The 24,769-nt window shown below is 39.2% G+C and overlaps 1 protein-coding gene across 22 annotated transcripts in view; it reads left to right on the forward strand.

Annotated features, from left to right (window-relative positions):
- The first annotated feature begins 7,470 nt into the window (after positions 1–7,470).
- Positions 7,471–24,769, forward strand: part of dst (dystonin) — a 281,394-nt gene continuing 264,095 nt past the window's right edge. For 8 of the 22 annotated variants that reach the window (XM_031903049.1, XM_031903050.1, XM_031903043.1 and 5 more), the window contains exons 1-3: positions 7,471–8,007; positions 9,735–9,769; positions 23,184–23,375. In XM_031903049.1, coding sequence (XP_031758909.1) covers positions 7,818–8,007; positions 9,735–9,769; positions 23,184–23,375 — 417 coding nt within the window. In that variant the 5' untranslated portion in view covers positions 7,471–7,817. The remainder of the gene's footprint in view (positions 8,008–9,734; positions 9,770–23,183; positions 23,376–24,769) is intronic. The other 14 variants (XM_031903042.1, XM_031903045.1, XM_031903044.1 and 11 more) reach the window with 5 other exon arrangements.

Below are 24,769 nucleotides of genomic sequence, written 5' to 3' on the forward strand. Positions count from 1 at the left end.
TCAGTTACTCTTAAAACAGAGCAAGATGCTAAATAGTTTGGAAAGCATGGGCAGTACATATATGGCTCTAAAAAAGGGGTCCCCAAACATTTTTTTACTCATGGGCCACATGTTGATGTATAAAGAGAGCCACACAAGCATGAAACAAGTTATTTGGGGATGCTCAATAAGGGCTTTGATTGATTGGCTATTTAGTAGCCCCATGTGGACTGCTAGCCTGCAGGAGGCTCTACTTGGTATAACACTGTGTCTCTGTGCTTCCAAATCTTGCATCCACTGGGAGCAATGTCAAAGTGGATGGTGAGCAGCTGTGGATGTTGGCCACTGGTTGGGGATCATTGCTCTAGAACTACATAGTATCTCCCTTGGAGTCCTACTTAAAGTTTGACTGAGCAGAACTAGTGTTACTCCTAAGTGTAGTAGAAGGAGACCCCTGCCAACACCAATCTTCACCACCACCCTACAGGGGCCCTTAAACTCAAGAACTTGTTTATTGTGTTCCACTGTTAGTTCTGGAACTACAGTACATTACATCTATAGGAGTTACTTAGCATCTGATATGTGACAGAAGGTTTTTTTACTGACTGACATAGTGTACATGGTGCATAGTAGTAAGATCAGGATTCAAAAAGTAATTCTACATTCAGTTGATTCCTTATATAGGGAACTTTGGTGGAAATAAACATTGCAAAAAAATTGCTAATATTTAATTTTTTGCATTCTGTTCCCAATAAGAAAGTGGATAGAAACTCCTAATACCTATTAATATTTTAGTAGTGCATTACTTGTTCAAATGGAAGTGCATGAACAAAGGTCAGAATATATGACTTCAAAAATGGTTTATGATGTACAGTTTACTGTACGGCAGCTAGTTCTAGTTTAGGTAGTACCCAGTAAGAGCCAAATATGATAAAAGACTAGACATTATTGTGACTGATGAGAGTGATTACAGCACTGCATCTGCTGCTAATGTAATAAGGAGAGTCTGGAAGGGACCAGATGGTGATTTCGAGGTTTCATTCATAAAGCAAAATCAAGCAAGCTTGCAAATTTTTAGGATCAGAATTTTGGGTCTGTATATAGAAATACAAATTGCAAATATAATAATTTTCCAATAAAAAAAGGTACTGTATACTGTATGAATATGGAAGATATACATTAGCTATTTAATCAATAGTCAGTTTCCCTCTACATTATATGCAGTACAAGAAATACTGCACCGGAACTATTAAACATCAGACAGAGACCAATGCCAGAAATTCTAATGCACAATTAGGAAGAATTTTTAAAGCAGTGAAAAGATATTTACATTTGGCAAAAAGACTTCACTTTGTGCTTGACATTAGGATCATTTGATATTATTTGACTCCATGAAATAATTTGGACGAAGACACACGAGGCAACTAATCTGCGCAACGAAATTGCATGTTCGATGAGTTAGTTAAAAGTGACGGCGACTAATCTCCGTGTGTCTTTGCCCTTAAGGCATTATTGCTATTGAAGTTCTAGAGTAAATGAAAGCAAATTGGTTGAGCCAAAATCCAGAAAAGACAGGCAAGCTTTTCAAGAACATTATTATTTATTTTGTGCTTTTTATTGTCATAAATGGAAATTTCACCACTGATCCAGTTTTACCACTACTTAACTTTCTTTATATCTGCTATGTATTATTTAAAGTGATAGTGACACTTAAAAAATACTCTTCAAAATATTAATGTACATTAAAAGTTCCCTAAATAGTCATGCTGACTGTTTTTCGTTGATAGGGCTGCTTTTGTAAGTAATTCTTACCTGAAGTTCCTAAACCTGACTGTTTTCCCAACCTGACTGTCCCTTCTTAGCCTGTCAGTTATAGCTTCTAATGCTAACGGCCTACTGCAGCACAAATATGGCAGCTCCCTCATATAGGTACATGGGGGATCAGATGACTAATGAAAAAGCATTGGGGAAATACTTTTAAAGTAAAATTATAAATAGCATCCACACAATGTTATAATAAAATAAAAGGTTTAATTTTTGGGGACAGTATCTCTTTAAATCACATTTTTTCTTTAAATGAGACATAAGGCATAATTAAAAATCCCCCTAATGTTGTACGCAGTAATGAATAATATACGTGTCAGCTTTCACTCTGGGTTAAAAATGATCATAATGACCCTTTTATTGGAGCTCCCCTATACATCCGCTATGGGTCCTGTCAGTGTTTCAGATGTGTCCTAATAGTTCAAACGGTTCCTGCCAAAAGCGCAGTAAGAGGGGGATAGCCAATCACAGACCTGCATTCACACAAGCAAATATAGGTTTCAGTTCCCTATAAGGTCCATCTAATTGCTAATTGGTTCCTATCCTGCAGTGCAGGAGCCAGCAGAAACTGGAACAAATGGGCAGGACTAATAGGGTTTTGGGGCAAATTTTAAATAAACATAAAATGTCACTTTTCAAAACACATTCCTTCTATATTTAGAGGAGTATAATGTAGTGGCACATTCATGTTTTTTACAGAATATGTCTCCTTTAAAAATGGTTCACTTTGCTGTCCACTTGTACAGTATCTGCCAATGCAAATACATAAAGCAACCTAATTATCTGGCTTTTCATTTAAATTCAACTTCCTAGCTGTTGGACTAAAAACAGAAAATATTTACTGCTCAGGGCACTTGGTACTGATTATGTGTAATCATGATAATTTATAATTAAATTATAAACATCTAATATTTTCCCACTGCAAACTGTTAAAATTTCCAAAACAATTTGAAAGATCTTTATCTAGGAAGGTATTGTGTGATAAGTTATTTAAATGTTTAGTTTTCTCCAATGACATTTTGTCATTGTAACAACATCATATATTGTATTATTGTAATGTATTACATTTGTAACAGGGCCGGAACTAGGGGTAGGCAGAAGAGGCAGCTGCCTAGGGTGCAACGATTGACGGGCGCCAGGCAGGAGCCTCCCCTGCCTACCCCTAGTGCTACTTTGTCATTGCCACCGCCGCTTGTCATTAGCGACGGAGGCAATGACCGATCTAGTTGCCCCGCCCCCCTGCACCACCTCCTATGCTTTAGCACGCATGCGTCGTTTGGGGGGGCGGGGAGGTAGGCGGAGTTGGCCGACCGGGTTGCCTAGGGCGCCCGGTCGGCTTGGCCCGCCCCTGATTTGTAATATTGAATATTGAGGTGAACAAACCAATTCATCAGTTAATCTCCTCTTCATAAATATTTTGTGAATGTTTTTTCTGATACACGGAAAGCAAAGCACACATCTAGTTTTATTTTAATACAGGGCTATCAGCTATCCACCTAGAAGGGGCTCAGAGCAGTGAAATGGGTAGGGCTAAGCATGAAGGCCAGTAAGGGTGAGAACCGAGGTGAATGGGAATTTGCTTTTTTAGATACATCCTAAAGCTCAGTGCCTTTGGCAGCCGACAGAATATACACATTGCTAATCTGGACCTGAGCCCACATGCCTATATGCCAAATCAGTGCAATTTGGACATTAATATGTGTCTGATCATCATGTAGAAAATGTGTCTGATATCAATTAATTATTGCAGATAAAATACAGTATACAGACAAATATAGTGACCTATAATGGCCATATATTTCCCACCTACTATTATAAACAAACAAAATGTAATACATTTTTTCTGCTGTCCAGCAGTGAGCTATAACTGTGATTGCATAGTATAATTTTGCAGGAGAACTTGTACTTAACAGAAGTAAGCTAGAAATGTTTACATTTGGTATGTTGTGTTTTTGACAAGTGCAACCCTTTAGCAGGGAAGACCTGTGCCTCGAAAAATGCCCCCATCTTCTTTTCTTCTGATCCACTGCACATGCTCTGTGCTGCTGTCAGTTACTGAGCTTAGGGACTGACTTACTGTATATATAGAAAATAAATGTCACAGGATAAAGCTGTGATCGGGGGCGCCATTGAAGACGTCTTAGCAAAATCTACCTTCAGGGCTGAATCGGCAGAAGGAGGTAGAAATCCTATTGTTTCTACCTCCATATCTGACAATTCAGCCCTGAACGTCTGTGGAGGGTGGGAACGATCTTTAGTGCAACCAATGGTCGCACAAATGATCGAAAATCGCCATGTGTGTAGGCCACCTTAAGGCTGATTAGTAATTAATTTAGATTCTTAGTTTAAGGCAGTTCTATAACCAGAGCAATTTACATCACAGTGTAATAATCAACCCAATAGTATCATCTGCTTTGACATGTAAACCTCCTTTTCTTTGATCATTTGCAATGACCCCTAAGCATAGCTCCTCAACAGCTGCTAAGAGCACATTGAGCATGTGCAGTGTCACTGACACTCCCAACAATGTCCAAGATGGGAAGCTCTTGTGATAACTTTGAAGGCCTGGATCATTACTGTTATAGAGATGTTGAATCTTTAGGCTGGTGCAGTAAGTTCAGCATATAAAATATAGCATTTCTAGGAATATTCATTGTTAAGGGTTAGTTCTCTTTTAAGTGTGAGTGAATAAGGTCTCCAACAATACCCAACATATATGATATCCTTCATCCCACCTTCAGTTCAGAAAGCTTTACCTGTTTAATTCTCAGTAGAAAAGACAGCAATGATACTGTCAGGCAGTCAGAAAATAACAATAATACTGTCATGAAATGCTTTAAGTTTTTGAAATTGTGAGACCTGGTACAGTTTATACACTAAACTTATATCAGAGTTCTGAATTACAAACCGGATTCCAAAAAAGTTGGGACACTAAACAAATTGTGAATAAAAACTGAACACAATGATATGGAGGTGCCAACTTCTAATATTTTATTCAGAATAGAACATAAATCACGGAACAAAAGTTCAAACTGAGAAAATGTACCATTTTAAGGGAAAAATATGTTGATTCAGAATTTCATGGTGTCAACAAATCCCAAAAAAGTTGGGACAAGTAGCAATAAGTAAATTTGAGCATAACGAAGAGCTGGAAGACCAAATAACACTAATTAGGTCAATTGGCAACATGATTGGGTATAAAAAGAGCTTCTCAGAGTTGCAGTGTCTCTCAGAAGCCAAGATGGGTAGAGGATCACCAATTCCCACAATGTTGCACAGAAAGATAGTGGAGCAATATCATAAAGGTGTTACCCAGCGAAAAATTGCAAAGATTTTGCATCTATCATCATCAACTGTGCATAACATCATCCGAAGATTCAGAGAATCTGGAACAATCTCTGTGCGTAAGGGTCAAGGCCGTAAAACCATACTGGAGGCCCGTGATCTCCGGGCCCTTAAACGACACTGCACCACAAACAGGAATGCTACTGTAAAGGAAATCACAGAATGGGCTCAGGAATACTTCCATAAACCATTGTCAGTGAACACAATCCACCGTGCCATCCGCCGTTGCCAGCTGAAACTCTACAGTGCAAAGAAGAAGCCATTTCTAAGCAAGATCCACAAGCTCAGGCGTTTCGATTCACAGTTCTTTTTGGAAATCTGGGATGCCATGTCATTCGGACCAAAGAGGACAAGGACAACCCAAGTTGTTATCAACGCTCAGTTCAGAAGCCTGCATCTCTGATGGTATGGGGTTGCATGAGTGCGTGTGGCATGGGCAGCTTGCATGTCTGGAAAGGCAGCATCAATGCAGAAAAATATATTCAGGTTCTAGAACAACATATGCTCCCATCCAGACGTCATCTCTTTCAGGGAAGACCCTGCATTTTTCAACAAGATAATGCCAGACCACATTCTGCATCAATCACAACATCATGGCTGCGTAGGAGAAGGATCCGGGTACTGAAATGGCCAGTCTGCAGTCCAGATCTTTCACCTATAGAGAACATTTGGCGCATCATAAAGAGGAAGGTGCGACAAAGAAGGCCCAAGACGATTGAACAGTTAGAGGCCTGTATTAGACAAGAATGGGAGAGCATTCCTATTCCTAAACTTGAGAAACTGGTCTCCTCGGTCCCCAGACGTCTGTTGAGTGTTGTAAGAAGAAGGGAAGATGCCACACAGTGGTGAAAATGGCCTTGTCCCAACTTTTTTGGGATTTGTTGACACCATGAAATTCTGAATCAACATATTTTTCCCTTAAAATGGTACATTTTCTCAGTTTAAACTTTTGTTGTCTGTGATTTATGTTCTATTCTGAATAAAATATTAGAAGTTGGCACCTCCACATCATTGCATTCAGTTTTTATTCACAATTTGTTTAGTGTCCCAACTTTTGTGGAATCCGGTTTGTATATTTGCTTATGCTTGAAATAATACTGCATCTTTTATAACATGATATTGAGTCTGTTAAACAAGTACAAATGCCAAGTTCATGTCCAACTGCCATCCTTCACCTTTTTTTTTGAGTTACAGTTCCAAGTGTTTGAGTCCTGGTAAATACAATGCAACAACTGCAGGAGAACTGCAGGTTGGGCATCCGTGGCATATACTGTATGTAGTTATATAAGCTTTTCTGGGCACAGCCTTCTACACCTCTTGTGTCACTTATAGGTTGCTTTTTATGTAAATCTGTATGTTTAACATTTATACCCACTTATTTTACAGAGCCGTGGAATATGTTGGTGCTTTATAAATACATGGTAATAATAATAATGCTTGTGGAGAGATTGGATACAGCAACATTGCTGATCCTTGGCAAATCACAGTGGGACCTTGGTGTTACTGAATATTTGATTCAGTAATATGGAATGCATGGGGTTAGCTACAGGCCATGTAGATGCAGTATTCTTACACACAACCATGCCATGGAGATGCAGTATTCTTACACACAACCATGCCATGTAGATGCAGTATTCTTACACACAACCATGCCATGGAGATGCAGTATTCTTACACACAACCATGCCATGTAGATGCAGTATTCTTACACACAACCATGCCATGGAGATGCAGTATTCTTACACACAACCATGCCATTGAGATGCAGTATTCCTACACACAACCATGCCGTGTAATTGCAGCATTCTTACACACAACCACTCTGTGTAGATGCAGTATTCTTACACACAACCATACCATGTGGATACAGTATTCTTACACACAACCATGCCATGTGGATACAGTATTCTTACACACAACCATGCCATGTAGATGATGTATTCCTACACACAACCATGCCATGTAAATGATGTATTCTTACACACAACCATGCCATGTAGATGCAGTATTCCTACACACAACCATGCCATGTAGATGATGTATTCCTACACAAATCCATGCCATGTACAGTAGATGATGTATGCCTTAACAAACCATGACATGTTGATGTTGTATTCCTATACAAACCATGACATGCTGATGTGGTACGCACTGCCTGCAGACTTCTATGCCTTGCAGTCCCCGCCGCAGCCATGCTCACTCCCCCAGTCTCCCTACATCAGCACTGAGGAAGCTCTGATGTCATTGTAATGCTAATCCAAGGAGGAGCCGAGCATCCCCTCTCAGTCCCATACACTATAGCTGGGGAAGCTGCTGATGCTGATGCTGCTGGTGTTGCGGATCAGGGGAGAGAAACCTTATTTGGGGGCAATCCTAGCTCGTTTGGAAGCTATCAAGTCACTGGAATCAGATGCCCTTGGTGCTGCACTGATGCAGTAGATGAGGCCAGACAGCAGCTCCCGGTGACACAGAGCCCGCAGGCAGCCGGCATTCCCTGTGCTACAGGGTTTCTGTAGGGATGTGGAAGTACCTTGCGACTCGCTGCGGGCTCAAGCATCCCACTAATCCCACAGCCCTATGGTACTAGCTCTGCGCTTCTGGTCTGCACCGTCTGTTCATAACCAAGGGGCTTTAGCGATCTGACGCTGCCACAGCGCTAACCACTCAACATGATTGCTGCTGCTTTCCTAGTGTTGCTCAGACCCTACAGCATCCAGTGCGCCTTTCTGCTGCTGCTGCTCATGCTGGGCACCATTGCCACCATCTCCTTCCTGTGCTGCTGGCACCGCAAGCTCCAGAAGGGCAGGCACGCAATCAAGACAGTGTTAGGCGGTCGGGCTAGGAGCAGAGGTAGGACATGTAAGGAAACTCTTTAAGCTTTTTATGCTATGCATGCCCTGTGTCCTATTTACCACACACCCTGGTATGTGCACTAAACATGATCTACATCAGGGATGTATTACTTGCTGGCTTCCTTCACCTAATGTTGTACTACAACTCCCAGATTGTCGTGCCTGCACATGCACCACGAACCTAGACTGAGAATGTCCACCAATTAGCCCTGTAGTTACCTATAGCTCCAAGCTCTCCATGCCTGCACCATGCCTCTAATGGGGGACCTATACCTCTTATAAACCAAAGCTCTCAGTTTTCTCAACATCCCTTTACCAGCTAGAAGTAACAGGGTGGATAATGAACAACCCAGATCTAGAAAGTATTAATACATCCTACAGGATTAAACTGCAAGGATTCCCAAATGGCTTCTATATACTGTCCCTGCAATAAAAACTGGAGGGTACAGCTTAATGGGATTGTCTTTTTTTGCATATACAACTTTGTATATGTCTTCTTAGTAGGGATGCATCAGAACCATAATGTTTATCAAATAGCTCAAAACATAATTTTCATATTCAAATTAGAGTTAAATACCTATAAAATAGTATTATATGCAAGGAAAATGTTCTTTTCAGCTGTCCATGAGCTGTCACATGAGTCACATGACTTCAGTATCATTTTACATGGATTCAATTTCATTTTAGCTGAACAATAAGCAAAAAGTGCTGGGATTCTGACAAATTCAAAACCAAATCACGTATATCCCCATTTCTAAATATAAATATATATATATATATATATATATATATATGTATATATATATATATATAACACCCTCTGAAAAAAGGGACAGTGGGGCCCATTATCAATTTGAAAAGTAGTACAGGTATACAAAGTACAGAGGTCCCGTTATCTACTGTCTGCTTAAAATGTAAGTAGAATATCTTTTATTGCATACACTTGCAGTTTGATATTACAAAATATCAATTAACTGTATTGTGCATGTATAAAGTTTTTATATCGAAATTTGCCACCCCCTTCCTTATGGCACCAGTGCGACCGCAACACTCCAAAGGCCAGCCATCGATATGCGGAGGAGCCACCATATTGCATGCTTCAGCACAGGCATTCTTTATAGACACCAATGTAACAATACTTCTACCTCATCAGTTCATTGTGTTTTTGCTATGTTTGTGTGTGTACATTGCTACTACTTAAGAAATTGGTGTGGAAACACTATTTTATTCCATTTGAATAAAAAGACATTAAACATTGTTCAGTAGCTAACATGTTACAGATTATATAAGGAAAATAAAATGAGCACATTAGGATATGCTGGGAGCTATAGTTCAACAGTAGTCATAGGGTAAATCCCCCTGTCCCATGGCTATAGAAACTAAGTATTGCTCAGGTTTCTTCAGTTACTTACTGGCCTGGGAGGCGGGGGTGGCACAGTGTAGATGTGGCAGTCCTGTGAACTGATTCATTTGCTAAGCATCATTTTTAGGACATTTCCAGCAGGACTGCGGCAGACAAGTCTCCACCCTGCTTGGAAAGAAACTGGAATCAGTACAGACTGTGGGTCACTTAGTTTGCTTCATTCGCCAAACAACCAGTGCATGTTCAGCCCTGCCCCTGACAGTTTATATTTAGTTCATGCCTTTTTTAAAGAGGATTGATTGCTAGTTAATCCAATCCAAAAATGATGGTCTGAAGCTGATTGTGTTGTTGTTTCTTTTCTCCTTTTGCAGATGCCATCCTGAGATCTCACCATTTTCGTTCAGAGGTAATTACATTTACACAAAGCTATAAATACCGACTGTATGGTCCGTTCCACATAGCACAATAATCACCAATTGTATATTACACGCTTAGCTAATGCTTTCTACCCTGACATCTGTGCTGGCTATAATGCTTGGTCTGGAAATGCAGGATGTTAGTAAGCTTAGGTTTTTGTAAGGATTTATTCCTGAAAACCTTTAATTCCAGAAATGCAAGCAAAATCAGTAAGCACTGTGCTGCAGGGTTTTTTTGGATTTAAGTTAACAGACCAGAGAACCAGAAGGTTCTGTGCTATAAGGTATCTGAGGGGGGTTAATAATATTTGAGATGCAGGATGGTGCCAAGTTCTAGGATTGTTTACCAAGGCACCATCAGCCCTAGCCACTCATCAATATCAATAATGCTGACCTATTAAAAGCCTTTTAGAAGGGGAACTCCACCTTACGAACCAAAATTTGTTAAAAATCCCTACACAACTCAGAAACCACTGATATACTATCACTGTAATCTGTTCCTTTAAAAACTATAAATAAATACCATATTTTTATGCTGAAATCCAGCTCCAAAATTGTTCTTCTCTTTCTACATCATTTAAAGGAGGGACTAAAACATTGATGTTACAAATTGTAACAATTTCTCCACAGATTACAGACAGCATTCAGGAAAGTACATAACCCACATTGGATTGCACTGTGATGTTCTTTCCTTATTGACATGTGCAGGAAATTGTGGGATTAGGAGGATACAGGCTGAAGGCAAAATGAGAAAAGTCAGCTACTTTTACACTTTTTTGATTCTTAAAGCCAGATCAGCAGGAGAACAAGGGGCTAGGCTTCGGTAACTGTTCCAAACCATATTATTACATTAAAAATCATGAAAAGGCTGCATATTTTCTAACTGATGAATGAATGCTAAATTGTTGGAAATTGTTTTATTTTCAAAAAGTTTAAGCCATATTTGGGTGTAGTTCCCCTTTAAAATGACCAGTACAATTTGGCATCGTGGAAAATTGTTGTTCAAATCTTTTCTCCCCTCATAAAATTTGATTCTGGGATTAGGGTTTGGGGTGGGTGTTAGTGCTGCTGCTGAGTACTGACAGCAGTGTAACATAATAGCCAGGACACAACTTCCTCCTTTGCATCTCTCTTACTTTTGTTTCAGGGCCGGAATTAGAGGTCGGCAGAAGAGGCATGTGCCTAGGACACAGCAGAGGAGGGGCACTAGGCATGTACCTCTTCTGTTTGCCTACACAGAGTTCTGGCTCTAACCCACTTGCCACTGCCCCTTCCCTCCCATGATCTGCCCGGCTCCTTGTGTAGCGCAGGGAAGTGGGGTAGGTGGGAGGAGCAGAGTATGATAGGGCAGGTACCCCTAGTCTGGGCCTTTGTCCCCTCACCACCCACTCCTCACATCACCCCCACCCCTTCCCCCCTGTGGTCAGTGCATGTGTGTGTGTCAGGGGCAGGGCTGCCATCAGGGGGGGGAAAGGGGGTACTGTTGTGCAGGGCCCGTGAAAATCTTCTTTGGAAGGGGGGCCCCGGGCTAGTCACGAAAGATACATAAATTGCGTAAGTTATACATAAGGTTACATTAAAACTTACCCAATTTGCATAACTTTTGTAAAGGTTGCCTATAATCCTAAGAAACTGACTTGCCTAGAAACCTAGGTAACTTGCATACAAGGACAATATAGCAAAGGGGCAGACAGGGGCAAACTCCACTCACCACCAATGAATGAACTATTTATATGAACTGCTTATTATAGAGTAACATCAGCTGTTTATATTGGGATCTATTTACTGAATTATATCAGCTTCTCCTACATGAACTTTCCAGCAGGGGAATGACTGGTTATTGGGCCCAACAGTAACATCATTGGGCCCCTACACTTACGCAACTTACACTGCTTTCAAACAAACTTACAGTACATATAAACTCCACTGACCCCTTATTTAAAATACTGACTTATTAGCACATGACCTATTTTTACTCTTTTTATGAACTACTAATGACTACTAGTTATTGGGCCCCACAGCAATATTATTGGGGTCCCTAAACTTACGCATTTAAGGTAACTAATGTGAAAATTTGCGTAACTTCCATATCAAGCTATGACAGCGCAGAGCAGGGGCAGGTAGGTGGGAAGGGGTTAAACTTAGGGCAAACTCCACTGACCCCCAATAAACTGAATGACTTATTAGCACACTAATCAATGGAACTCTTTATATAAACTGCTTATTATAGAGTAACATCAGTTATTTATATTGTACACACAAGGGGCGTGGCCAATATTTGGGTACTGCGTACTTGTGTTCACGGGTGGGCCCCATATAAATAACCTGTGAGGGGCCCCAGAGTTTCTGATGGCGGCCCTAGTCAGGGGTGGCAAGGTGACTTGGCCTGGTAGTGCTAAATTCTCTCTACTGTTCTGGGCAACCAGCACTGTAGAAAAAATGGAGCTTTTAGCCAGTATTAAATCAGTAAATTGGTGGACTAAGCTTTTCCAGTCCAGCATAATAGATGGACAAATGAATCATCGGCTCAGCTACAAATATTTGCATGACACTGCAGTTCTCTACATCCCTATTAACTGACTGTCACACCCTCTGGCTGTATGTTACTGTGAGAAATTCCAAAGTAATGCAATGAAAACACAAGCACAAATCAACACTGGGCACCCATAGAATATGCCATTTCACAACAGTGCTGTAGCCAGCTAACATGCTCTTGCTGGGGCTATTCTCACATTTGATTTGTGGTGTTGTTTTCTTAAAAGTTACCAAACTAAATAATGTTATATACAGTATGTATTCTAGCAACTACTTTATTTTACTTTAGTTGGACATAAGACATTTAAAAGTATAAATGGGCGACAATCCTGGGCACTCCAGTGTTTGCTCAATCCAAATAGATGACTGGAGGGAGTATAAAATTATTTAACATTTATTACATAACATAAAACAACATAGGGCCTCTATTAATCCGATTATGATATGATATCCAGGCTTTGAGTACACTTGAAACCCTGAAATGATATTCTCAAGGAAGTAAAAGCAAAGGGGGGGGAAATATTACAGTTTCAGTGCAGAAGTAAGATTAGATATTTACTGTCCACAGGGTAATATGATGGGCAGCACAGAATTCATAGACTAAGAGAGGAACAACAGCAGGATGGAAGTTTGGAGGTGTTTTAACCCAGGGACATAAATCCATAACCCTGTGAAAACTAAAGTGGTCCTTGAAAATCAGCAGAGGTATCACCTTGCTCTGTGAGCTCCCTATCTATGTAAAAGGTCTTTCAGGAGAGAGCAAAACATATATCCCTAGACAACATAAGTAAGTAAAGGCAAATGTAAGCAGACATATTCAGCTACAGGAAGGCATACTGAACTGACCAAAATCCCCTTGACTGTAGAAACCAAAAACTGTCCTATGCAAACTGGGGCTGAGATAAATTCATTTGTATATTGGGTATTATTTTTTCTTTTATTCTAGTACAACATTTATGTTATTTAGGCTTATGCTACACAGGATTTATTCTCAGCCTTCAGAAAACCAAAGGCCTAGAATCAGCCCCTACGCTGGCATCAGCCTTCTTCTTTGCCTTCACTTGGAACCACTGAATTGGCCCCAGTATAGACACACTGGCAGATATCTGCTCTGAAATGCACTCTTGCATTTGCCGATATCCGCCACATTTTCCTATACCTGGACCAATTCAGTGGTTACAGGTGCAGGCAAAGAAGAATGCTGGTGCCAGCGTAGAGGCTGATTTTCGTCCTTCGTTTTATTCGCTTTTTGTGCGTTGGGCTGCTGGAAACAGGCTAATCTCAGGCTTAGGCATTTGTAAGGCACACACTTGGCGTGGTTATATTTTTACTAATTTGTTAATCTTTCAATACCTGCTTGATTTCCTGGGTGCTCACTACCACTCCCCACTAAAAACATTTATTCGTTTATTGTTATACTCATATATACTCATGTGTGACTGTGTTTGAGTACCTGTATACTGTATGTGGTGTATTCTGTCATTATAATTACTGCTAAGTATTTATGGTGATATTTTGTGCATCATATTCCTGAATTTTCAGTTTGCCCTTTTTTTTGTATCCAATAAAGATGTGCTGTTTTATTGGAAACCTACATTTTGAGACCAGTTTCTATTAGGGGGTTGCCTTTTCTTTTGGGGATATTTTTTTTTTGGTATTGTTGATTGTTTTTTCCCCCTGAATAATCTTACCCACTGGGGTGTGATTTTGGTCTTTGGCCCCACTGATATAAATGTTTTTTACTAAGAAGCAGTGACCCCTTTCTTGCTTTTTGTAATGATGGTATATTCAGTCAGTGTATGTTAAACATGTACAATTTAATGTTTAGTGTATTACTGCTGAAACTTTATCAAGATAACATAACTGCTTGTGGCTTATGTCGTATCTAGGTAAATATCATATACTGTAAGATATAATGTTCAAGTGACTTTTACTGCCTTTATTATATCAATTGGTGTATCTTATCTTCTTCCTCATTCCTCGGTTCTTCATCTAAGTATAAGAACTGCAACTGTAAAAAACAATAACTAAATGTGCGTACTCAGCCTAGAAGCAGGGTAGAGTGGGACAGAGTTTGACTTTGAAAAAAAAAAGGTTAGAGGGGGAATATAATAAAAAGTGCAAAGTTTCTCCAGGTATAGTAAACCATAGCAACAATCAGCTGTTTGCTATCAAACAGGTAAATGCTACCTTCTGATTAGTTACTGTAGGTGACTGACATATAACAAACTTTGCAACTTTAATGTCATTACCCCCATTATGTTTTCTGCTTATATGTGAGCAATGCATTTGTACAGAGCTGTCAACCAACCCCATGTCATGATAGATATAATGATTTACTCCAGTCCTTTTTGAGAACTTATTTCATGTTATCATTTAGTGTGAAGAGAAATTCAGGCCTAAAAAAAACCAGGACTGGATTCAAAATTGGTTGGCACACAGCTGTGTGTTTATAGAAAAATATGCTTTCTGTATATATTCTGGGTAATATAATATGGTGTGGTAATGAATAATACTAAACTAAGACCTGTGAGTATAGTTGATATTTGCTTTCTTTATTATTTTTCTACCTGTACCCAGGCAGTTGCTTTATCTTTTTGGAGTGCATCTGATATATACATTTACAGTGCCTTGCAGATGTTTTCAGAACCTACACAAATTCTCTAATTTTAATAAATAGCAAATCCTATCCTGAAATTCTCTTTTCTGTGGAATTTGTATTTTGAAAGAAAAGGTTAAGAGGTAATTTACAAACCCTGTGGGCAGAAGTGCAAAAGCGCAAGAATGTGCCCCTTATTGCTCCCATAGGATGATGGCACATGTACTAACGTTAAAATTACTTGCTATAGTCTAACATTAGGACTGCTGTAAGTAAAACCTATTACTCATGGCGATCTGGCTTAGTAGTGGGAAATTGCCTCCCTTCACAGTTTTCTGCGATTCAGCCAGAACATTGTGAGTAATAGGTTTTACTTGCAGTGATCTTAATGTTATACCATGGCAAGTCATTTTCAGAAGATCTGTCATCCACCCAGCAGCAAATATTACTGGGTTCCATTACCCATACAGAGCACTTGCTGCTGTCTGCACTGAGTGCCAGGAAAAAATGAAATACAGAGGCCTGTGGCTACTTACACTATATACCATGCAGTGTGCAAAGTGCAAGAAAATGGTTGATTGTAAATAAGGCCTGTAATGCTTTTGCTTCTTCATTCTTCTTTGTGACTCCACACCAGGTGCCCATGTGACATGAAATGCCAGCTTTTTGTTTGCTTCAAGTTCTTTTCACCCTACTGTACATACTTACCCAGACCAGAATGTAGAAAAGATCCAGAAAGAAAAAGAAGATGGTGGTGTGACACTTCTATTATAGGTTAGGTAATCAAAGAATATCCACAAACTGGTCAGGTTTCAGGCAAAAAAGCCCTGAGGACCTGACTGTGTGGGCAGTGTGCAGGTTCCCAGTGGAGGAAATTATGTAGGCTGTGGGCAGCTATAAGACTTAAAAAACCTGAGCTCCCTGGTGATCATTCCAATTTGTGACACCACTGCCAGTTCATGGGTTTGTCCTACTGGGTGGCAGAGCAGGTTTTTTTGCAGGGCTCTATCCTATCCCAAATTTTGGCAGGATAGTCCAAAGGAATTTTAGTAACACCCAGATATATGTGCTGTTGAATTAAATGGATATAATGGAATATGATGTCATACAGTCAAGTCTATGGAGTCTTTAAGCAGGCTGGGTGCCATAAGAATCCTTTGGAGAGCCACATCCAGCCCGCTGGTCTCCAGTTGTACAAGAACATGCTAGTCATACCAAACTGCACATATGCAGGTTAGCACAGAAAAAACTATACAGTTATACCTGCTATAACGTAAGATATATCTTCATTTATACTGTGGTAAGCTTTATACTCTCAGCTATGTATTCAATTTGAAAAAATCAGTAAAGCACCCTCTCACTGCATCCATTTACTGTAGTCAAGGCATAGCAATAGTGTGCACTCACTTGATACTGAAAACAATTTGTAATATTATATAAAGTATAACATATAGTTTTAAGAAAATATACAGTTGGCATCTGAAGTTTACAGTAGCTTTTTTTTTTTGCTTGTTTTGGGAATTGTCCTGGCATTCTTAATACTTTCTTTCCCACAAAAAAGTAGCAGTCCTTTATGTATAATAGGCATTCTGTATGTTTGGAAAATGTAATATTTGGTGCTACATTTGCTACAGGTCTAATAACCAATCAGTAGGTAGCCTTTACTGGTCACCTGTTTAACCCTTTCACTGCCAGCCATTTTGGTCAAAGCGGAACTTGCATTGCCAGACAGTTTTTGAATATTTTGCACTATTTCAGTTTAGGGGCCTTTCCTCAGGGAGACTTTTAGTTTACCCAGGAAAACAATATATAGTTTTTTTGAGGACAACCTAAGCTTTCAAAATATGGTAGAATTTTGGTGTAATTCCAATTCTGTAACAAGCAGCAGACACAATGCGATTGCATCTTGTGGGTCGTCCCTGCGCCGATCACGTCGCAGGGCCGACATGACAGCCCCCCTGGCTCGTTGCCCAGGGGGCTGTCATCGATAAAAAAGGGGGTTAAGAACAGTAGGTAGATATATATATCAGAATTAATTACCCTTTTTAGTCAACTGTTAACACACATATAAATATGTGTTATGTTATAATAAACTGTTAGAAGAAGAATATAATCTTCACTTCAGCTATCAGAATGTCTTACAGTTTGATCTAGTTTTTTTGTCCATTGTAGTTAGTTGCCTAAACAACTACCCATTTTACCCATTCCTTGAACCTTATTATTGAATTAGGTCACTTACTGTAGATGTAAATATGCGTTTCTGGTTTCTGCTAATGAATTGGCATAACAATGTTTCTGGGGAAAAATAGCTGGAGAATGAATCTCAGACAGCGCTGAACAGCAGTTAAAGTGACACTGACACCAAAAAAAATCTTTTAAAAATATGAACCTACTTCCAAACCTACCTATAGGTCATGTTGACTGGTTTTTCCTAAAAGTCCTGTTTCTCTACATAAATCCTACTGAAGATCCTGTACCCGACTGTAGCTTCTCAATCTGTCAAAAGCACTACGTCATAAACTGGGAGGATTTAGCTTGCTGTTTGCTTCAAAGAGTTCCCCCTCCCTCACTCACTCCTCGCATCTCATTGTGAACTAGATAGCAGGCAGGCTTGACCTTTCCATTGCCTGCCTACTTCAAAGGACTGTGCCCCCTCTCTGCTCTTCCCACGAACAATTAAATAGCCGGCCAGCTTAAGCTCTCCAGTGCCTGCTTATAAGGGCTCTCCCTCCCCCCTCCCCATTACACATAGACAACGGAGCTGAGCTTATCACATACTGGCTGAAAGCAGAAGGGGCGTTGCAGGTTTGTGATTGGGCATATTTATTCACGTGGGAGGCATTTAAATTAAAACCCGGAAGAGGGGAACAAACATGGCTGCTCCGTGGGTCTGTAATTCGTGCTACCATAATTATGAAGCGAAAAAACTTTGCAGATTTAGTTTAGAAGAAACTTAAAGCTGATACAAATTAAAACACAACAGCAGGTGTAAAAAAAATTTTTTAATTGGCTGTCAGTATCACTTTAAACAGGTGCCCACACAATGCACACTGTATATAAAAACTCTGTAAAATCAGTATAGGCATCACATATCTTTTCCTATTCTGTAGTATACTGTATCTTTATCATTCTCACACTAGATTCTACCAATATTTCTTTGACTCACTGATAATACCCACCCTTCAGTCAAATCATTGCAAACTAAAGCTGCCAGATTCCTTTACTGCACTCATAAGTCACCCTGTGTTGCTTCTCTTTTCAAATTCTTTTAGTTCAGTACCTTTGTTAGATTTAAAATCTATACAGCATCATCTATTTTCATAAGCCTTTATTTGTCCTGTCACCAAAGATTTTCTCATTCATATTTATAATATGTTGGAGTGCATTATCCCACTATTAGACAGTAAGACCCTCTCTTTTTCCATTGAAGTTATTAACCAACCTTTTAAAAGCACCAGTACCAAAAAACAATATATTACTATTTATTCTGACATGACTGGTGTCACTTATCAAATCCCCAAAAGGCAAATGCTAAAGCACAAAGGTGGATAAAATCGCACTGGCACACAGCAGCAAGTCATGCCGTCACTCCCGCTGATGTCATTGCGCATCTGCCTGTAGGCACGCAGAGGTCCAGCACCAGACCAAAACAGCCCTGTTTGCACCCTATGCTAAATCCAGTCTACGCTGTAGTATGCAAGGCTGTGGGTGCAATACAGCCCCATGGGAGAATTGTTAATCATTCACATCAGTTCCTGCCCAAGTGGAGTGAAAAGTCCAAGGTCCTACCACATTAATTTGGGGCAATATTATCAGATGTCAGACTATGTTCTCCTCCTTTACTCCAAAGACATACAGATAGGTTACTATCTGTATGTCTTTGGAGTATAGGGGGCGAACATAGTACTCAGAGGAAACCCACACAAACACAGGAAGATAATGCCCAAGTCAGTGACTGCAGTGCTGAAAGTCAGCAGTACTACTACTGAGCCACTGGCATTTTCAAACACAAGTATTCTTTCTAGCAATAAAGCCAAATGCTGTGGAGTGTTTCTTCACTTTTTAGATATTTATCATTTATCACTCACATTTTCTTCAGCATAAACTGCCCCAGAAAATGTTTTTCACATTACTACGCTTGAAATATCTGGCAAATATGGTGCCTGTACCCAGAAGCACTGAATCCACACAGCCAATATTCACCAAGTGGGACTTGGCGTTTGCCGGATGCATGTGCCTGCACCTGAGTGGATTCAATGCTTTTGGGTGCAGGCACAATGAGAAGATTTTTTTAAGCACACAGGTGGTTTGTCAGCCTGACAATATGCCAATATGACCTTTCAAGAATTCTCAAGAACGTGTAAGTAAGTGAAGTGATAGATCAATTTCCATTTAAACATATGATGATGAGCCCATTGGTTTAAATTGCCCCCTACGTTTTTAGTGAATAACCAGCAAGAATACACAAGAAAATCTCTCACATTTGTGTACAGATTGTCACAGATTGTGTACTATTGCACATGTTTTCACATGGGTTTGCAGAAACATCCCTAGCTGCTGCAGTTTTAGTGCTCATTTGGCTTTCATGTCCAAGATTCCTGGGCCAGGGACAGAATAAGGGGTAGGCAGCAGAGGCACCTCTTAAGGATGCAACCATTTTGGCAGAAAGGGGTGCTTTTGCAGAAAATATGTTTACTGAGGTATATGTGACAGCATACTATTTGAGTGACTTAGCTAAGTAGTTCTCTATGGAGCAAGATAAATGACTCATTTTACACTTGTCTACAAATCTTAGGACACTTGACTTCCACCAGGTAATCTGGAATTAAGATTACATTAAAGGCACGGGTGGGGTAGAGTGCCAAGAATAAGATTGGCTGATTTTCAAACAGTCTCTTGAAATAAGACCAAAAAGGATATTATACTTCACTCGATTTATGCGGAGGCTCCCAGTCGTTCCTATTCACTTATACACTTATGTAGTGATGAACTATAAGTGGTTTCTTGTAACAAGCTAAACACTCACCAGATTAGACTACAGGTCCGGGTGCTTATGCCCCGAACCTGGTCAAGTCTTGATCTTTGAATAAAGCTTTTTTAAGTTTTACAACCGCTGTCCTTTTTGAGACAAAAAGGATATTAGCAATGATGTCTCTGGAACTCTTCTATCAGCTGAGGCATTTTCTTCAGTGAAATGCTACTGAGCTGCCGGATCACATTGGAGAATCAGAGGTCCCTATGTAACCGTCTTTGTACTGCCAATCCACTCTGCTCAACTAATCTGTAAATGGAAGTCTGTCCTATAGAGAGACAAGTTTTGTTTTTTTTTTTTACAAAAAAATACATAAATAGTTTCCTAAGGTAACATGAAATACAGAAATGTACACAATTAAGCATTTGCATATTTAAATAAAATAAACACCATTTTCCATATTATTTCTACAGGTACAGTTATAGGATTCATTATCCGGAAACCCATTATCCAGAAAGCTCAGAATTAAGGCAAGGCCATCTCTCATAGACTCCATTTTTTTTTTCAAGTTTTTAAAAATCCTATTGACTTTATTTAAGTTTTTAATTATTTTTAGTAGACAAAGTATGGAGATCCAAATTACAGAATAATCTTTTATCTGCAAAACCTCTAGATAACAGGTCCCATACCTGTATTAACTTTTTTTGGAGCCTTTATTTTCTGCAAATAAGTGCTCACCCTAAAAGTGTTTAAACAACACTTTATTAAACTTTATAAATAGGTTCAGTTGATACACAGCTGGAATCTGCAAAGCCAAGATATAAATGAATGCTGCATAATACAGTCATTGCTCTGAAGTGTTTACACTGTCCAAGCTCCTGTTCAATGTAAGTGTCCGTTCATTTCAACTCATCACGTAGGTATGCACATCTAGTCTCTTGACTGTGCCCACACACAAGCGCTATGTGTTCCAAATCAATCATTCTCCAGAAACTTATATATCCAAACCTGAAAAAACATTCTGAAGGTATTTGATTAAAGAGCAGCATCACTGTTTAAGCAACAGGGCATTCTTCCCTTTCAGGTAATCAGTATGCACAGGGAAGCACGCTAAAAAGTATAGGTATTCTAAATGTAGTGGTTTAAGTATATTTTCTGATAGCAGTGAAAGTTAGCGGTCCCCAAGTGAAACCCAGAGAAGTGCCCCCTATGAGATTAAAAAACATCAGAGAAGTGAAACATTCATTTCACAGAGAAAGGAATAAATGAGGTATGGGTTTAGGGTTTAGGGTTTAGAGGCAGGAAAAAATATTGGAGTGCAAAGTGCATTGTGAGCAGAAAACATGAGACTTGCAAACTTTAGTAAAGAAGCCTTAAAGCAATATATTTTTTTGTACCTCCTTTTACCTCACGGAACAAAATTATAATGTTTTTGAGGCTAGAACTTATGCTGGCCCTGTTTTCTAGACATCAGCTATGCGGGGGGAAATAACCCCTAAAGGTATGCAGGTAGAACTGTGACTTGTGTCTTTAATGCCTTTGATGTATTTTTTTATTCAATATTTCCAGTATCAGTAAAAGTAATGTCTTTACATGATGTAGCGGCACTCCTTACACTTGCTTGTCAAGCTTGTACTTTTGACATTTGGTGTACATAGTGTGCCAATGGAATGGAATTCCTTTCTTTGGCAGGGAGGAGTGGATAACAGTGCCCTTGGAATGATGAATGAGATCAAAAGTCATGTACGCAAACAGCAATAAGATAGCAATGCAAAGCAAAGGAGGACTATCCCAAACCAATAGTGTAGAAAGGGCTGCATAGTGGCTCCGGGGTTAGCACTTCTGCCTTGTATTGCTCTTTCCCGAGTTTGATTCAAACTGCATATTATCTTTTGTATGCTTTCCCCATGCCTTCATGTTTTCTCCCAAACTCCAAACAGAATTATCTTTACCGCACGCCTGTAAATATAGTAAATTCCATTGGCGCAAGCCTTCCGTGGGACTTGCATGGTATGCATTTGGGTCTGTTTCCTGACAAAGGGAGGGTGCATCTCCCTGAAAAATTTTGTGCGTGCAGCTCCGTTACGATTTTGTTCTCCCACACTCCAACCACATTCAGGGCTACTGATAAAACTGATCTAGTGTAAGTGGGATTTACTGGGACCTTAGATTGTAAGTTCCACTGGGGCAGGGACTAATGTGACTGATGTATAATCTCTGTAAAGTGCTGCAAAACACATACTGGTGCTATATGATTAATGGATAATTGATAAATAAGCAAGTTATATGAGGGATCTGTGTGATGTGGTAAAAAAGAAAACAGGGCCTTCTCTTGTCTTGAATGAAAACATTTGTAGATAAGCTAACACTTGCATTTAGCTCTCAAAACATATCATAGCTCTCAAACAGTGTCATAGCTTACTATAAGCTAGTATTATAGGGAAAGATTCTTCTACAGGCATACCTAGTATCTAGTAATGTTTATATATATATATTTATGTATATATATATATATATATATATATATATATATATATATATATATATATAAAAAGAGAGAGAGGTGCTCTTACTGCCTGCTAGAAGTGACACCATCCAAAGGTTTCTTTATAAGTGCATCCAGTTTGCACCAAACCACATGCAAGTGAGTTATTTTAACAAACCAGCCATATTTTTTGGAAAAAATGCTGCATTGTTTAAATAAGAATATAAGTTTAAATAAGAATATAAATGAATATTTTAACCTCAGAGCTGCTCTAATAAACACATGGTTTTCAACTGTATAGCATAATATTCTTTTAATCAGTGTCATCTGACAACTAACACAGGCAAAAAATATAACAGTCTAGCAGCTAAAGTTTAGTGTATTTTAATGTTTTATTTATCACATTATTCTTTTATTTAATTGCAAATATTATATCTAAATGGGAGCTATAATTCATATAGAAAATCACATTTATTTACCTTATACACTATAATAATGCAGTTTACCATAATTATAATGCAGTTATTCCCTTCTCCTTCATTAGGGATAGTTATATATTTAGTAAAGATTATATAATCACAGGACTGAAAGTCTCTTTTCCGAATTACATGTGCTGATAAGAAAATTATACATCCATAAAAATGTCATAACCAAGGGCTTTTCTGCACATATGCTTTGCACACTAATTCAGTACCTTTAACCTGGGTGTGTTTAGCAGCTGATTTCCACAGTATACTGTCTGCATACTAGCAGTCCATACTTTCTTTTCACCTTGCATGCCAAATAAACCAGATATTTCTGGTACTCTTCTAGGGATTCAGGCCAAGTCCTCGTCATCTAAGGAGATACACACGGGCTCGGGTTGAGGAAGCAAAGCCTCCGTTGGAGATTCCACAGAGTGACCAGGAAACCCCATCACCACTACGAAAAAGGAAAATCAAGAAAAGCAGCCGGGTTCAGCCAGAATTCTATCAGTCAGTGCAAGTCACTCCGACTCGGAAGCCAGTAAGTAGAACAAGCAAACAGTGCAGGCTCATATTTACTAAGCTGCCTTTTGTCAAATGATTCCATCCATAACTAAAACTTGGCTTAGTTCACCCATGCAAAACAGTTTTTGCACAAGAAATCTTATATTCCAGTTACTTGTTCAACATGGCAGTAATGCACATGTCAGAACTGACAATAAATGGTTTAAAAGGGGAATATACCCCTCTTTTTCCCATCCAATTGGGCTAATGTTAAAGGTGCATAGACACTATCTGACCTTCTAGATATAAATATAAAGGCATTTGTTTTCACACAGTTATACCTGATTCCACAGACACAGAAAGAAAACCGTGTTACTATGGCAAACCATTTCCCAGCATCCCTTAGGCTGGGATGAAACTCCTTCCTCATCTTGTTCCATAGTGAAGTGATTCTGAGACTTGCCCTCTGCTTACCATAGTGGGTGGTGGGCAGATTCACTGGAGAGCAAAGGAACTTAAAGTCCTTATCTAAAAACCAAATGTAGAGCAGAACCATATCCTGATAACGGTATGGAAAAAAATTCATTTAGAGCCAGATCTACTAACTGTTTGATATATTTTGTTGCCATTGCATTATCTTGATAAATTATTTTATGGGGTACATTATAAAAATGCACTGTTGCATGTTTACAATATCAATGTATAGAAATTTTATTCCATCATATTAACTCTAGGGCTTATGAATACATAAAGCTTGGACTTTTTTGCCAGGAGGTGGAGCCAGTATATCCCATCGCCAGATGAGCATATACACATCAATATACGCAATAATATATATATATGCTGATACAATGAACAGTTAAAGGGATTAGTCAGCTTGTCTTTTATTTTGTTTTATTTTGAGCAGATTCTTGCGGGAAATCTTTTCATACTGCTTAATTCGGTTGAAGATTTGCCAGAATGGGTGACATTGTTTGCCTGCATGTGCCCAGCATAAGTTAGTCCATGTTCTACCCACTAAATCAAACTAGACTACAGCAACAGATCACATAATGTGTCACGCAAACTCTCCTCTATTTGCAATATACAAAAAGGGTTTCTTTTGTTTGTCTTTTTTCCTGTGGTTTCCTCATTTCTAATTTACCTTTTCTTCTAATTCCTTTACCTGAGAAGTCATGTGATCTGGGACATACTTCTATTTCTATGTTCCTTTATTTTTATGTTAGCTGATACACACTTATGCTTTCATTGACACATATGGGTTAGTCACTTCCCTATGCAAAGATCATTCAGGGCAAAGCTATCTGGTAACAGCACCTGCTATTGATCACTAGTCTATTAAAAATTGCACAGACTGATTTTAAATAAAGGAGTGAGCAGATCTGGGAATATTTTACACACAGTGATTTTGCCATAGAGTAATTAGAGTGA

This window comes from Xenopus tropicalis, chromosome 5, assembly GCF_000004195.4.
Source record: "Xenopus tropicalis strain Nigerian chromosome 5, UCB_Xtro_10.0, whole genome shotgun sequence".
NCBI classification, from domain to species: Eukaryota; Metazoa; Chordata; class Amphibia; order Anura; family Pipidae; genus Xenopus; species Xenopus tropicalis.